Source organism: Melitaea cinxia, chromosome 8 (assembly GCF_905220565.1).
Source record: "Melitaea cinxia chromosome 8, ilMelCinx1.1, whole genome shotgun sequence".
Taxonomy (NCBI): Eukaryota; Metazoa; Arthropoda; class Insecta; order Lepidoptera; family Nymphalidae; genus Melitaea; species Melitaea cinxia.
In genome coordinates this window covers 11,119,329-11,133,529 of record NC_059401.1, presented here as the reverse complement: position 1 = coordinate 11,133,529, position 14,201 = coordinate 11,119,329, and the positions used below count along the sequence as shown (strand labels likewise).

The window sequence follows — 14,201 nt, the reverse complement described above, 5'->3', positions numbered from 1 at the left end:
GAAGGGGAACCCACACTACCTCCCACCCACCACCTTTTCCTCCAATCCCATAAATTTCTCGCCGGGATTGTATATTATTACCAATATTTTCACTAATTACAAGAACGCACAAACGAAAAATTCAAAGCGAATTATTACTATTACGAAATTACTCTGTGGAATGTCGCGATTATGCGACCGTGTCAAAATCATAATTATTGGTAAAAATGGTACCGTAAAACCGTGCATTTTTGCGCAGATTTCTTGCGAATTTGAATTCAACTTTAAATATATTTTTTAATAATAGTATTTTTAATATGTTATTGCGCTACATAATTGGTAAATGTAGTGTTCTTTGCAGAGTATCTATGTATGTATCATAATATCAAGATAATGAATATTTGTGTGCTAAAAACCTCTATTTGGACACCGGGCCAAATATACATTTCTTTTACAAGTTTGCTCATTTTGCGGAAACCTTTGTAACTTCTTAACTGATATTTAGGGATAATTCTAGAAAAATTATAGGACCTTAAGACTAAAAGTTTAAATATAAATTACCTGTCAATCAGCCGTCAAATTTGAGTGGGCAAAGTCAAAATTTTTTTTTGTGATTTTTCATCCAAATAAAACGATGAATAAGGGTTGTCACATTATTTATTACTAATCAGTACGGTGACGTATTTGATGTTACTATGACTTATTTCGCTCGTAAACATTAATCTAAAAATATTTGAACTATCATACAATTTGCAGTAGTCTAAAGTACATGCACTGGGTAATTTTTCATCGAACAAATCAGTCCGTGAATTTTGCAACATATTTATAGACTAACATTTTTTCATCCATTTTAGTCATGGGGCTGCCATAATCTGCTGGAGCTAACAACACGTTTACCAATTTTCTTTCTCTTCGTCAGTGAGCTTGGTTTGTTCTCGAAGTGATTTTAAGTAAATTTTCTTAAATTTATTTAATACTGTTTATCGAGGGACCCCGAACCTCTTTTCTGCCTCCCGATTTGACATCCTGTTATTTTCTACCATGTCAATCGCTAAATCTAACATTTCCTCTGAACAATTTCGGTATGCCTATCCTAATATTCTTTTTTTCTTTCTTGTGTTTTAGGCTTAGTTTTATGCATCCAGAGATAAATTTAAAAATAAATAAATTCAGCAAAATTAACAAATACTCTTATCCAAAATCAACCTAATTATATTGCTAATACATTCAATGTACTTTTTCAACAAAATTTTCATTTTTAGCTCATGTATTAATTACAACATTGAATAACAAAATTAATGAAAACAAAGGATTATAAAATCACTATTTAGGTATGTACTTAGGTAGTTTCGAAATTAATGTAATAAAAATAAGTATCTACTTATCATATCTTAAATGTTAGTTAGCTTAGGCATTTAATGCAGATCAAAATTGCCCTTTACACTTTATCAATCAGATGAATAGTTTTTGAGATATCGTCGATAGAAATAATTAGCAGCGAAATAGCTGAGCCAGCGTTCTTTCCTTGAGATGCCTAAGGCGAGTCCATCCCCTCTGCTCCGCATCGCTCGACTGCCTGCTCATGCTATATATTTGAAAAATTCTCTCACTGTTGGGAAGCTACACTATCCGTGGGTGACATATTATATATAGGCTATATTACATTTTCAAAAAAATAGGAAAAAAAATATTTTGAAATTTTTCTTAAGTACCCGTGCGAAGCCGGCGCGAGATGCTAGTTTAGTTATAAAATGAGAAGTTAGATCACGCGGCCAATAAAAAAAATCTGTGGCAGTGTGGCTTGACTTATTGGGCGGATTTCATTTTTGGGTGCTGGCGTTGTAGCACCCAATTTTGATTTTGATTTTTCTCAAAAACGAGGCCACGCGCAAACAAATGTTATTGATCCTTTTTTTATAAATTTTAACGCGCAGACGATTAAATAAAACTAAATTATCATAAATTATAAATTCATAATTCTGGGTGCGAACTTCATGAACCACAAGACAATTTGATTTGACAGGTTATTCTTAGGCTTTGCTGTGCCTACTCTCGTTGTTAAACCGACCAATGCTAAAAACACAATACTTTGTTCGTATTTCATATGACGCGCGACATTATAAAATTGTAGATATCGTCGTTAGAAGTAATTAGCAGCGAAACATTTAAATCTCGGCGAGCTAGCGTTCTTTCCTTGAGATGCCTAAGGCGAGTCCATCCCCTCTACTCCGCATCGCTCGACTGCCTGCTCATACTATATATTTGAAAAATTGTCTCACTGTTGGAAAGCTACACTATCCGCGGGTGACATAGCCTATATTACATTTTCAAAAAAATTAGGAAACAAAAAATATTTTGAAAATTTTCTTAAATACCCGTGCGAAACCGGCGCGAGATGCAAGTTTAGTTAGGTATAAAATGAGAAGTTCAAGTTAGATCACGTGGCCAGTAAAGAAAATCTGTGGAAGTGTGGCTTGACTTATTGGGCGTGTTCCACTAAATGTACACGCATGGATTGGAGTAAAACGTTAATTCAATATGGATTCGCGTAGTGGAACGCACTGATTATTTCCCGATAAAAAATATTAAAATATTAATAATTAATTATTGAATTATTATAGCTCATTAATTCTTTCGGGTGCCATCTGCGCGCGTCATGCGCAGTCGAAATGTATAATTAAAAATATTACTGCCATTTTTGAGCCAAAAATGGATTTCATTTTTGGGTGCTGGCGTTGCAGCACCTAATTTTGATTTTGATTTTACTCAAAAACCAGGACACGCGCAAACAAATGTTATTGATCCTTTTTTCATAAATTTTAACGCGCAGACGATTAAATAAAACTAAATTATCATAAATTATAAATTCATAATTCTGGGTGCCAACTTCATGAGCCTAGCGATTTTAGCTTTTAATATTTATTCTATTCTATGACCACAGAGCACAATACTACTCTATGGCGGCTAGATTATCTCAATCTCAATTCTCAATACTCAATATTCAATAATTCAATTAATTCAATACCAATTACCAAAGTTCAATAGGTACCTAGTTCAACACCATAGATTATACACTTATGTACTGGTATTCAACACTGCTTAGTTTTCCCGGAAAGTGGAATGGACTGACTGTATGCCTATGACATACCTACCTATTTAGCCTTTATTTATTTTTTGATATCCACTTTTTGTATCGGACTTTACAAATGGTTATGTTTAATTAATTAATACGTTTCTCAATATTTATATACACATCTGTATAATTTTTAATCTTTTATAACTAAATTAGTAACGCCTTGCACAAACCGGCCTAAGTGTTAAGCCAAATTAAATTAAAATACATATTTTAATATCCAAGATAAGTTATCATAATACTTAGGTACGTTACGATAAGACTTAGGGCGTGAGACATAGAATGGTTTATTCTTATTGAAACCATTAAATAATGTTAACTGATTTAAAATAAAATATAAAAGAAATAATACCATGAATGAAGGCAATTTTGATAATGTATCTTTTGCAATCGGTCTTTCTCTTGCCATCTCGTCTAGTGTATTTATCGGGTCAAGTTTTATTATAAAAAAAGTTGCCTTGAAAAAAGTGAATTCTTTAGGAATTACAAGAGCTGCTGCTGGAGGTTATGCATATTTAAAACAATGGATTTGGTGGCTAGGCCTTTTGACCAGTAAATATAGTTTATTATTGTATTAAAATTTTAAATTAAAAAAAGAACTATTACAAAATTCTTCTTCATCTACAGTGGGTGTAGGAGAAGCTGCAAACCTGATGGCTTATGCATTTGCTCCAGCAGCACTAGTCACTCCTTTAGGTGCTTTAAGTGTGCTTGTTGCTGCAATACTTTCATCAAGATTGCTACAGGAAAGACTTAACTTTATTGGAAAGGTAAAACACCTTAAACTTGTTTATTATATAAATTGTATCCAGTATGACACAGCCATATTATTGTTTCAGATTGGATGTTTTCTATGTGTCATCGGTTCAATCGTTTTTGTTATACATTCCCCTAAAAGTGAAGAAATACAAATTTTTTCTGAACTATGTGAAAAATTAGTTGATATTATTTTCTTGTCATATGCTGTAACAATTTTTGTAATGACATATATAGTTAAAACAGTATTTGTTCCAAGGTTTGGGAACACCAATGTTACAGTGTATTTATTCATATGTTCAGGCACAGGAAGTTTAACTGTGGTGTTTTGTAAAGGTGTAGCATTAGCTATTAAGGATACATTAAGTAGTGATGTTAATAATTTTACCAACTTCATGTTTTGGTTGCTTTTGTTGATGTCTATTTTATGTATAATAGTACAAATGAACTATTTAAACAAGGCACTAGATATATTTAATACAAGCGTTGTGACACCCATTTATTATGTAATGTTTACTATTTTAGTTATTATAGCATCGGGTATTTTGTTTAGAGAGTGGGAGCACATGATATTTGAAGATATTTTGGGTTGTATATGTGGTTTCCTTATTTTAATTATAGCAGTATTTACTCTCAATGTTTTTAAAGATTTTAAGATTGCTTTGAAAGATTTAAAACATAATCCAGAACAACAATTGAAAACAATTCATGATTTTGAAAGTTTTACATAGCGTATAAAACTTTACATCCATAAGAAATTAAATTTTTAATTGATGTTATTAACTTATTTGGTTAAAATCTGTAAGCTTTAAAAAATTTATACTAGAGATCCGATAGACATATAAACAACTTAATAAGATTATATTATAAGTGTAATTTGTATAAAAATATATGTAAGTAGTAATCTTAACAATTAAAGCATAACTTTACATAACTATTAATCATTTCCACAGTAGAATCATAGATACTTGAATAAAAACTAAAATAAAATAGCACATTTTTTTATATTTACACAAATCTTATCACCTAGGAATGGTATTATTTTAATATACAACTATCACAAGTACACAGTTACAGAATGGTAAATAAATGTTCTACAAATTGGACAAGTGCGTTGATATCCATAAAGCCTCATACAACACTCAGTACAAAGACAAACATGGCGGCATGGCAAGGTCAATACACATTTCTGTCTTTCTTGACATATAACACATAGAGCATCTGCGGAATTTGCTGGATCGTCATCATCGTTTACTAAGTGAACTTCTTCATTTCTTGGAATAACTTGCTGTCCACCACCCATCAGTCGTGTTATCAGTCTCACCTCTGAGTTTGTGAAATAATTATATATCATATAATATAAATATGTTATTTTCCTTATTAGAGTCCAGTAAATACTGATGATTTGAGAGTGGATATTTTCTCTAAAATCTATACATAAACGTACAATTATCATTCCAGTAACTATACCCAAAAATGATTGCAGAGGCACATCAGACAAAAAGTTGGTAATTCTTAATAAAGCCATATACCCATCTACAGCTGAGACTAATATAATATCTTTTATGTAGTTTAATACTAATTTTATCAAAAAAGGTAATTGTACAGGAACAAACGTAAGCACAAGCCATAAAGTATCACCAAGGAAGACCACTGTTCTTTTTAAAATATTGAACACTTCTCCAATTACAAAAAACGTTGTAGAAAACGACAATTTTATATTGCTTAATATCGTGTTCACTTTACAAGTTGTTTCATTGCTGAATGTTGATATAATATTGTATACATTGGAACACTGATAATATATTGCCTCATTTAAGTGACTCGCTAAGTTGGGCAAGTCATCAGTGAAAATAGTAATATTGTCTTCATAAACTATTTGAAAGAATAGTAGAATATTTCTTGCTGTACTGTCTATTACAGAAATCACTACTGTTATTATTACCACTATCACTCTTCCTGTTGAAGATGCAAAGTTTATAATATTTTGTGTTACTGAAACTAGGAAGTTGATAAACTTGGCTAAATAAGCAATCATTTCTAAGCCTCATTATAAAATTGCTGACAATGTTTTCAATATAGTCTCGTTCTATTCTATATAATCTCGTTTAGTTCTTAATAACAATAGGTAAAATATTTAAAATTGACCACAGATAAAGACTTGTATGATTTAAGTTCATCGTTTTGACCTACCCCACCCCAGCCTGCAAAATAATGATATTTGTAATAAAAAAAATACTAATTGATAGATTTTGAATAGCTCAATTCAACTACGTTGTCCTTTTAAATTGCTCACCTCAAATTATATAATTAAAAATCAAATTTTTTTAAAAAAAATCAAATATTTCCAAACTCTTCTCTCTATATCTTTTGATGTATACAATATTTTTAATTGCTCCAAGTGTTAAAAAACTGCTCAAGTTACATTTATAATTGCTCAAGTATAGTTTGGAACAGATCCACTTCCCTTAATTTTTAAATAAATATAAATAGTTTGGACAAATAAAATATTGATATTTGTAAAAAAAAAAATACTAATCGACACATTTTCAATAGCTCAATTCAACTACGTTGTCCTTTTAAATTGCTCACCTCAAATTATATAATTAAAAATCAAAATGTTTAAAAAAAAAACAAATATTTTCAAACTCCTATATCTTTTGATGTATACAGCATTTAAAATTGCTCAAAGTGTCTGTGGCAGTCATGATAACCTCCTTTGACTACCTCTTTCTGTAAGTATTACTAATTGCTCTGTGACTACCTCTAGCTAGCTACATATATACTAATCTGTGACTACCTCTATATTTTCTTATTCTTTGGTCATGTCATGATCCATTTAACGTTGATAAAGTAAATAACATTATTTCACAGCCAAGTTATAGGTAGAAATTCTATTGTTGAGCCTATAAAAAGAATAAGATAAGTATTTGTTGATTTGGCACTAAACATGTAATCTTAGAGCATTTCATTATAAGAAAAGGTATTTTTCAAAGGTGTTATGGGATATACCAGTCATGCAATACTTTTGTATATTTATTGTTTTTATCGTCTTTCATGAAAGTCATTCATCCATTTTTAATAAAACTGATTCAATTTCACTGCATAAATCAAGTGCGCCAGAACAGAAAGTATGGAACATAAAACTTGATATTTATTTCGCTAAAACACTTCCTTCTGTTTTACAAAAGTTACTCGGCACCGATGCTCGCTTTAAATGTGAAGCGATAATGAATTTTACTAAAGTTGAAAAATTTACTAAAAACAGGGAGGGTGTAGAAACATCTTTAAAAGAATTTCCTCCAGACCATATTCAACAAACTTTAATGAAAAATGTTAAAGTATATTGGCTGAAAGATAATAAGGCATTGTCAGATAATACAAGGACAAAAATTCAAACTAAAATTGATAAAACCAATGGAACTATTGGTACAAATCTTAGATTAAAAAATTTAACTATGGATGATGCTGGAATTTATACTTGTGTTATTAAACAAAATTATGAGAAAAAGTTATCTACAAGGCTTACTATTGAGAAAGATATTGAAAAGTTTGATAATAACAATTTATCAACTAATTCAGCAGGATTTCCAACTACAGGCAGTGATAATGAGATAGTTGTGGAAATTAGAACAACTCCCAATTTAATATCTGAAGACATGACAGCTGAAATAAATAAAACTAAATCTAATAATGTTACTACTCCGAGAAAGTTAGAGCCGATATGTCAAGAATATATAGGGAATGTCTGTAGTTCTCATTTGAAGGGACAGTTTGTCTATATTCCTTATAACATATCGCAAAGTTCCCTTGAAAATAAACTTATGAAAGCTTTTCAAGTGACGAAATATTCAAATGATATAAGTTCCAATTGTGAAAACTTTGCTCTTCCCAGTCTTTGCTACTCCACTTTTCCAATATGTCGAAATCCGATTATAACTAATGAAAACTTTTTAAAAGAAGTGAAAAAAATTATAATAAAATCCTTGGCAAGCAATAAACAACAATTGGAAAACCCAGAAACTCAAGGTTTACCCAAATCAGTTTATGATTCTGGATCTGATTACTTACCTTTACCGATCAATCTGAAAAATGTTTCAGAAAATATATTTAATTATCGCTATAATTCTACAATACTGCGACGTGTGTGTAAACAAGATTGTGAAATATTAGAAAATGAACTTTGTCAAACTGAATATGCAATTGCAAAAAGACATCCCCATATTGGGCAACAATTAACATTAGAAGAATGTCAGGACTTACCAGAGGACGATCCAGATTGTCTAAAAATTGGTATTGGTACACTAATGGTTTCTGATGATGAATGTTATTGGGAAAATGGAAGTGGATATCTAGGTAGGGTTAGTGTAGCAAGCACTGGTATGCCGTGTATTGAATGGTCTAAGCAGCTGTATCTAAAAGTTTCAGACTACCCCGAATTAGCTGGTAGGCATAGCTATTGTAGAAACCCTGGTGGAATAAAAACTCAGCCCTGGTGTTTTGTAGATAATGATGGAAAAACAGACCAGTTATGTGATATTCCAAAATGTGCTCACAAAATCTGGATTTACATTGTTGTGATATTCTTTATTTTGTTGCTGTTAGTTGTTGGGTTCATAGTTTGTCTCTTTTATAGACACAAAAATAAAGGTAATGCTGCTACAATTAGAGATATCAATCTTCCCAATGCTGATAAAAATATATATGGAAATTCAAGATTGAATTCACCTATAGAAATGAATGAGCTATTAACAAATCAAAACAGTGGCAGTCAGCCACATTTGACTACTTCAACTCGTGGAAATGGTATTCTAAGAATTCCCCAATACTCATTATCTCAGATCAAATTTTTGGAAGAGTTAGGTGAAGGTGCCTTTGGCAAAGTGTATAAGGGAGCATTAAAAAAGAATGGTGAAACTCAATATGTTGCTGTTAAAGCTTTAAAAGAAAATGCATCAGCTAAAACAAAAGCTGATTTTAGGAGGGAAATAGATTTGATATCAGAATTAACACATGAAAATATAGTATGCATTGTAGGCGTAGCTCTCAGAGAAGAACCATTGTGTATGCTGTTTGAGTTTATGGCCCGCGGTGACCTGCATGAGTTTTTAATGGGTCGTGCTCCACCTTCAGGCAAGGGCTTGCCTTCAATGAGATTACTAAACATAGCTTATAATATTGCATCTGGTATGCAATATCTTGCCTCACATCATTATGTGCACAGAGATTTAGCAGCTAGAAATTGTCTTGTATCTGATGATTTTGTAGTAAAAATATCTGATTTTGGACTATCACGAGATATTTATAGCTCAGATTATTATAGAGTGAGTATTATCCTAATATTTAAAAAAAAATAGGTATTAGTCTTTAAGGAGAAAATTTAACTGACACAAATCTCATATTATTTAGGTTCAATCAAAAAGTCTACTACCTGTAAGATGGATGCCTCCTGAATCAATACTTTACGGTAAATTTACAACAGAAAGTGATATTTGGTCATATGGAGTTGTATTATGGGAAATTTATAGTTATGGCTTGCAACCTTACTACGGGTAAGCATACTAAAATATTGTTGGTACACTACTTTTTTTTAATTGTTAAGCAAGCACCTTGATTATAATATTAGTTTATTTTATTTTCAATGAAAGTAAAATGGATAGTTAGCTTTTATGGAGTACTTTTTTTCATAACTTGTAAAAATCTTCAACTGGTATGTGTATGACAAACATATTTAATTTTATTTAAGTTGATTTTAACTTGTATATCAGAGAGAGAGAGCAGAAGTAGATTTGACTGTTCAAATCTAAATACTGTGTAGTGGTAAGGTTGTGTATATAAAAGACATTTTAATTTACAGATACAGCAATCAAGAGGTTATATCTATGGTGCGTGCTGGTGAGCTTCTTGCTGCACCATCAGGATGCCCGACAGCCATGTATGCTTTGATGATGGAATGCTGGAAACACACACCCCAGAGGCGGCCTAATTTTGAAGAAATTGTTATTAGGTAATTAGTATGTTATTATAGAAATCTTAGATTTAGGTTTATCAACTTAGCTAAGAGTAATAAAATTTTCAATTCTGGTTGTTATCTCTACAACCACATATGACTTTTTGGATTAATGCCTTGAAAGTTTAATTAAAGGATTTATAATATCATTTCTCATCCACTGTTCTATGTCAAGCCAACCTTAAACTTTGTCTTAAATGTTATGAACCCATTCATCAATCAGAACCGCGTGCTTCTGCTATGTGTATATACTTTTAAATGTGAACTATTATGCATCAGAACTTTAGTTAGTATAATATTCCGGTGAAATAGTGCATGAAAGACACCGATCTTGGGTTTGATTTCCACTGATATTTGTACCTATTTGTATCAGTATTTTTTTCCAGTCAATATGTCTTACCTTTGTGGATTTTCCCACTGTGTCTATGAGAGTATGCTAAGATTACTTACATACATACATACATACATACATACATACATACATACATACATACATATAATCACGCCTCTTTCTCGTAGGGGTAGGCAGAGACCACTTCTTTCCACTTGCTACGATCCTTACATACTTCTTTCGCTTTGTCCACTTTCATTATTCCCTTCATACATGCTCTTCAGTTTAGGGTACTCTTGACCTGGCTTTTTTTCAAGACGTCCCTTATTTGGTCTCGGAATGTCCGCCTCCTTTTTTTTATAATTGGGGAAATGCTATTTACGCACTGACCCCGCCACCCGAGACTGACGGGAGTGTGGAGCTCCCGGCGTGTGGTGCAATGCCAGACTATCCACTAAAACCCACATCTTTTATCCGCCGGCACCTTAGTGGGACGCAGTGTGACCGCTTGCGCATACTACCACCACGCCCCCGGTGATGGCCTTTCGGCCCTGTCGGAAGGGACGCTCAACTGTTCCAAGTCAATCCCACCGCCGTCTGCAGGAGGGAGGCAAGGTCCAGGAACTGGCCCAACTCAAGCTCTTCAAGTCAAGCCCTTCCTCGGCCACCAGGCCGCACCTAGCAGGCCCGCAGAAACTGCACGGCGCCCAGCGCTACCCGGCGGCATGCGCTTGCGCGTCTTAGCGGGCGAGCGAACCCGCCCACCTCGTCCGCCGCGTGGGGGGGGGGGAAACCCGACCCCCCACGTCTCAGCGCCACTCACACCGCCGCGCCTCTGCGCCAACACACCCGCGCTCACAAGTCCACTCTGATGACCAGAGCGGTACCCGGAGCGCATCGTCTGGTTTTGGTCCACGGGGGTCCGAAGACCCCTACCACCCGCAGTCGTTAAACCGCAGGCGGCGTTCCCCTATCCGCCACCCGGGGGACGCGCCCAGTAGAAGTCCAGTAACTCCTCCCCTCGGAGCGTAGGTCCCAGAGCTCAGTCTTAAACCTAGGCTCCAAAGGTCTGGGTCGGAATGTCCGCCTAGGTCTACCCCTTTCAACCCTTCCATCCACACGCCTTATACACTTTTTTCGTCAATCGTTCTTCACTCATTCTCTCGACATGACCAAACCATCTGAGCATACCTTTCTCAATTCCTGTCACTACATCTTCTTTCAGACCACAACGTTTCCTTATCTTCACTATTTCTTATCCTGTCACTCAGTTTAACTCCTATCATACTTCTTAACGCTCTCATCTCAACTGCATTTATTTTGCTTTCATGTTTCTTCTGCCATACCCAACTTTCATTTCCGTACATGAGTGTCGGAACCAACACCCCCCCGTGTACAGCCAAACGAGCCTTGTTAGACACCCTCCGTCTGCTCATAAAGGAGTGCAAAGCTCCATTCACCCTGTTTCCTGCATTCACTCTTCTTTCAATATCACTCTCACACTTTCCATCTCTTGTAAACTTTGAACGCAGATACACAAACTCATTCACCTGTCCAATTTGTTCATCTCCAATCACGATATTGCAGTCTGTCATTGCCTCGTCTCTTTCAAACACCATCACTTTCGTTTTCTTTATACTAGCCGACCCGTGCCCACTTCGTTGGGCGTTAATTATTATTATATTAACTAAATCACATACTTTAAAGAACAAATTTTATAGCACTTAAATAAATAATAGCCTATATCACTCCTGAATAGTGTAGCTTTCCGTTAGTGAAAGAATTTTCATGATCGGATCAGTATTTGCGAAGATTACCCCCTACATACAAACAAAGTTATAAACTTTACATTAGTATTAGTATAGATATGGATGTGACGCACTCTATTTTGGTATTCAAATTTCTGTCTGAGCACTTCAGGAAAATTCCTGTAACATCATTCATTATTCATTAACAAAGGGAAGTTGAGTTTTGTTTCGAGTCGGGCCTTCAGTTTACAGGGTTGATAACTTAAAACAAAAAAGCAAAAAAAAAGAAAACAAAAAATAGTTTATTTAACTGTAAAGATACACATTACATAGAAGAAACAGTGATTCCCACAGTAGGCAATTCCTGTGTCGTGGGATTCAACAACACAAATAAATAATTACCAGGTGCGGTTTAAGAAGATAATAAGTATATGTATAACTAACTAATGATATATATGAATAAAGGTCCAATAACTAACATCTTAATACTATAATTTTTAACTTTAGTGATCTATTTAACTATAAGATTGTCCTTTACTGAGTGTAGAATATAATAAAATTAAAATTGCATAGAGAATAAACAAATCCCAAATAAACGGATGCTATGTCATGCCCTAACAATCAATCAGTATGATATTTTTTAACGGTGTGTTTAATTATTCAGATTGCAGGAATGGATTGAAATCGGTGGGTGTCCAGACGCCGCCCTGTCGGAGTCAGGCAGCTGTGCACACAGGCCCACCACATCCAGTAGAGAGTTACAAGAGCGGGTTCCGCTCCTGCAACCGCACTGTTCCTCCTCAAATGGCTCCCTTGCTACCGGTAGTCTGAAAAAATTTAGTGCAGCTAGTTCCAGTTCCAAGGTAACTGATGATAATTTTTCCACACGCAGTGAGGTACCGCCCCTCGCACCCAAAACCAAGAAGTACAGTTCGGGCTCACTCATCGACACAGATAAAATCGGTACCAAGGACACCGTTGTTAGAATACCTAACAATCATTACGGCAACGAAATATAGCCCACGCTCATTAGATATTTAATAAGCATTATGATAATTAATAAGCATTTGTTAAGCTTAAAGTTTGCTCTACTCAGTGAGTTTTAATATAGTTCTAAGTAAATTATTAGCACTGTTTAGAATAAGTAAATCCTTAATAGTTATTGTTGGCTATGCACACTCCGCCTTATTATTTATTGAAAGACAGCACATTTTATTTATTAGCAGAAATATCAGTGTTATTTTAATGATAAGCTCAAGAGTGTTTGGAAAGTTGTAAATATTTGCTAAGTATTAAAAAGCTAAAATTTTGAAACTTTTTTTTTTAAAAAAAGGCACTTGGCTCCAGCCCTCACAGGCACATATGAACTGTTAAAGTGAAGATAAACTATTCATATGAAATTATTAGTAGAAGAGACGGTATGCCACAGGATTTACTTTTGCATAAAAAACCTTTTCACGGAAAAATTAGGCGAATTAGCTTACAGATTCCATGCTCCTTAGTCAGTTATAGACTGTTCAACTCATTTTGTGCATTAGATCTCGAGAGAGGAAACGATACTACTAAGATATCAATACTTTTGTACGCCCGGGTAGGTAGTCCTAGACCGTATGTCGGCTTCAGCACTTGGAATCTTGCAATACCGACCAAATCCCTGCGGGAGCCTTCAGCCGCTTTAATTGGAGGGTCTCGGATCTGCAGGCACCGGAATCCCTCCAGCGACAGGCTGGCCTCGGCGAAAGGGCCAGACTTCTCCTCCATGGGGACTGTCCGGCTCACCTTTGAACAATCCCGACGACGCCGTGTCTAGCAGGACCGGATTCCCATCCCGGCCCGACACGGGCACAGGGGCGTTACTGGATACGCATTAAGTAGCGCCTCCTACGCACCCCCGTTCTTCGCCTACGGAGAGAGGCCTCGATGGCAGCCTCCTCTCTCACCCGCTCGTCATTCTTCTTCTGGGACATTACTGTCTAGCAGATGGAGACCATCGCCTTCCAGGACTCGTCATGGCCGAGTATCGCGGTGATGACGCTCGGCAGTGACAAGTCCCCTCCGAGGACTGTTGTCAGATCGCGAAAAAGCGCCGCCGATCTCGGCTACACCTCGAGGGGCCGAGTTCACCACCGCGCTACAATCGTGACATCCAGTCGTCGGTTCCCTTTGGGCCGTCCGACAAAAGTAGTGACCAAAGCAACCTTGCGAGAACCTGCGTCAGACGGAAGGTGAGGGGCTTGCGCTTAC

The 14,201-nt window shown here is 35.2% G+C and overlaps 2 protein-coding genes across 2 annotated transcripts; both read left to right on the top strand.

Moving 5' to 3' along the window:
- The first annotated feature begins 3,441 nt into the window (after positions 1 to 3,441).
- Positions 3,442 to 4,857, top strand: LOC123655669 (magnesium transporter NIPA2). Its single transcript, XM_045591428.1, has 3 exons — positions 3,442 to 3,664; positions 3,740 to 3,882; positions 3,952 to 4,857. The coding sequence occupies exons 1-3, from the start codon at positions 3,466 to 3,468 to the stop codon at positions 4,597 to 4,599; spliced, it is 990 nt and encodes a 329-aa protein (XP_045447384.1). The 5' UTR covers positions 3,442 to 3,465; the 3' UTR covers positions 4,600 to 4,857.
- Positions 4,858 to 6,681: 1,824 nt separating this feature from the next.
- On the top strand, positions 6,682 to 13,271 carry LOC123655666 (tyrosine-protein kinase transmembrane receptor Ror). The gene is made up of 4 exons (XM_045591425.1): positions 6,682 to 9,192; positions 9,278 to 9,420; positions 9,726 to 9,875; positions 12,622 to 13,271. Exons 1-4 carry the CDS (start codon positions 6,886 to 6,888, stop codon positions 12,974 to 12,976), a joined length of 2,955 nt encoding a protein of 984 aa, XP_045447381.1. The 5' UTR covers positions 6,682 to 6,885; the 3' UTR covers positions 12,977 to 13,271.
- The last annotated feature ends 930 nt before the right edge of the window (positions 13,272 to 14,201 follow it).

Bases quoted from the DNA above. Each gene is read 5' to 3' on its own strand.
- LOC123655669 (XM_045591428.1), top strand. From the start codon at position 3,466: ATGAATGAAGGCAATTTTGATAATGTATCTTTTGCAATCGGTCTTTCT. The intron at 3,665-3,739 runs GTAAATATAGTT...CTTCATCTACAG, and splicing joins GTGGCTAGGCCTTTTGACCA to TGGGTGTAGGAGAAGCTGCA. The intron at 3,883-3,951 runs GTAAAACACCTT...TTATTGTTTCAG, and splicing joins GACTTAACTTTATTGGAAAG to ATTGGATGTTTTCTATGTGT.
- LOC123655666 (XM_045591425.1), top strand. From the start codon at position 6,886: ATGCAATACTTTTGTATATTTATTGTTTTTATCGTCTTTCATGAAAGT. The intron at 9,193-9,277 runs GTGAGTATTATC...CATATTATTTAG, and splicing joins ATAGCTCAGATTATTATAGA to GTTCAATCAAAAAGTCTACT. The intron at 9,421-9,725 runs GTAAGCATACTA...TTTAATTTACAG, and splicing joins GGCTTGCAACCTTACTACGG to ATACAGCAATCAAGAGGTTA.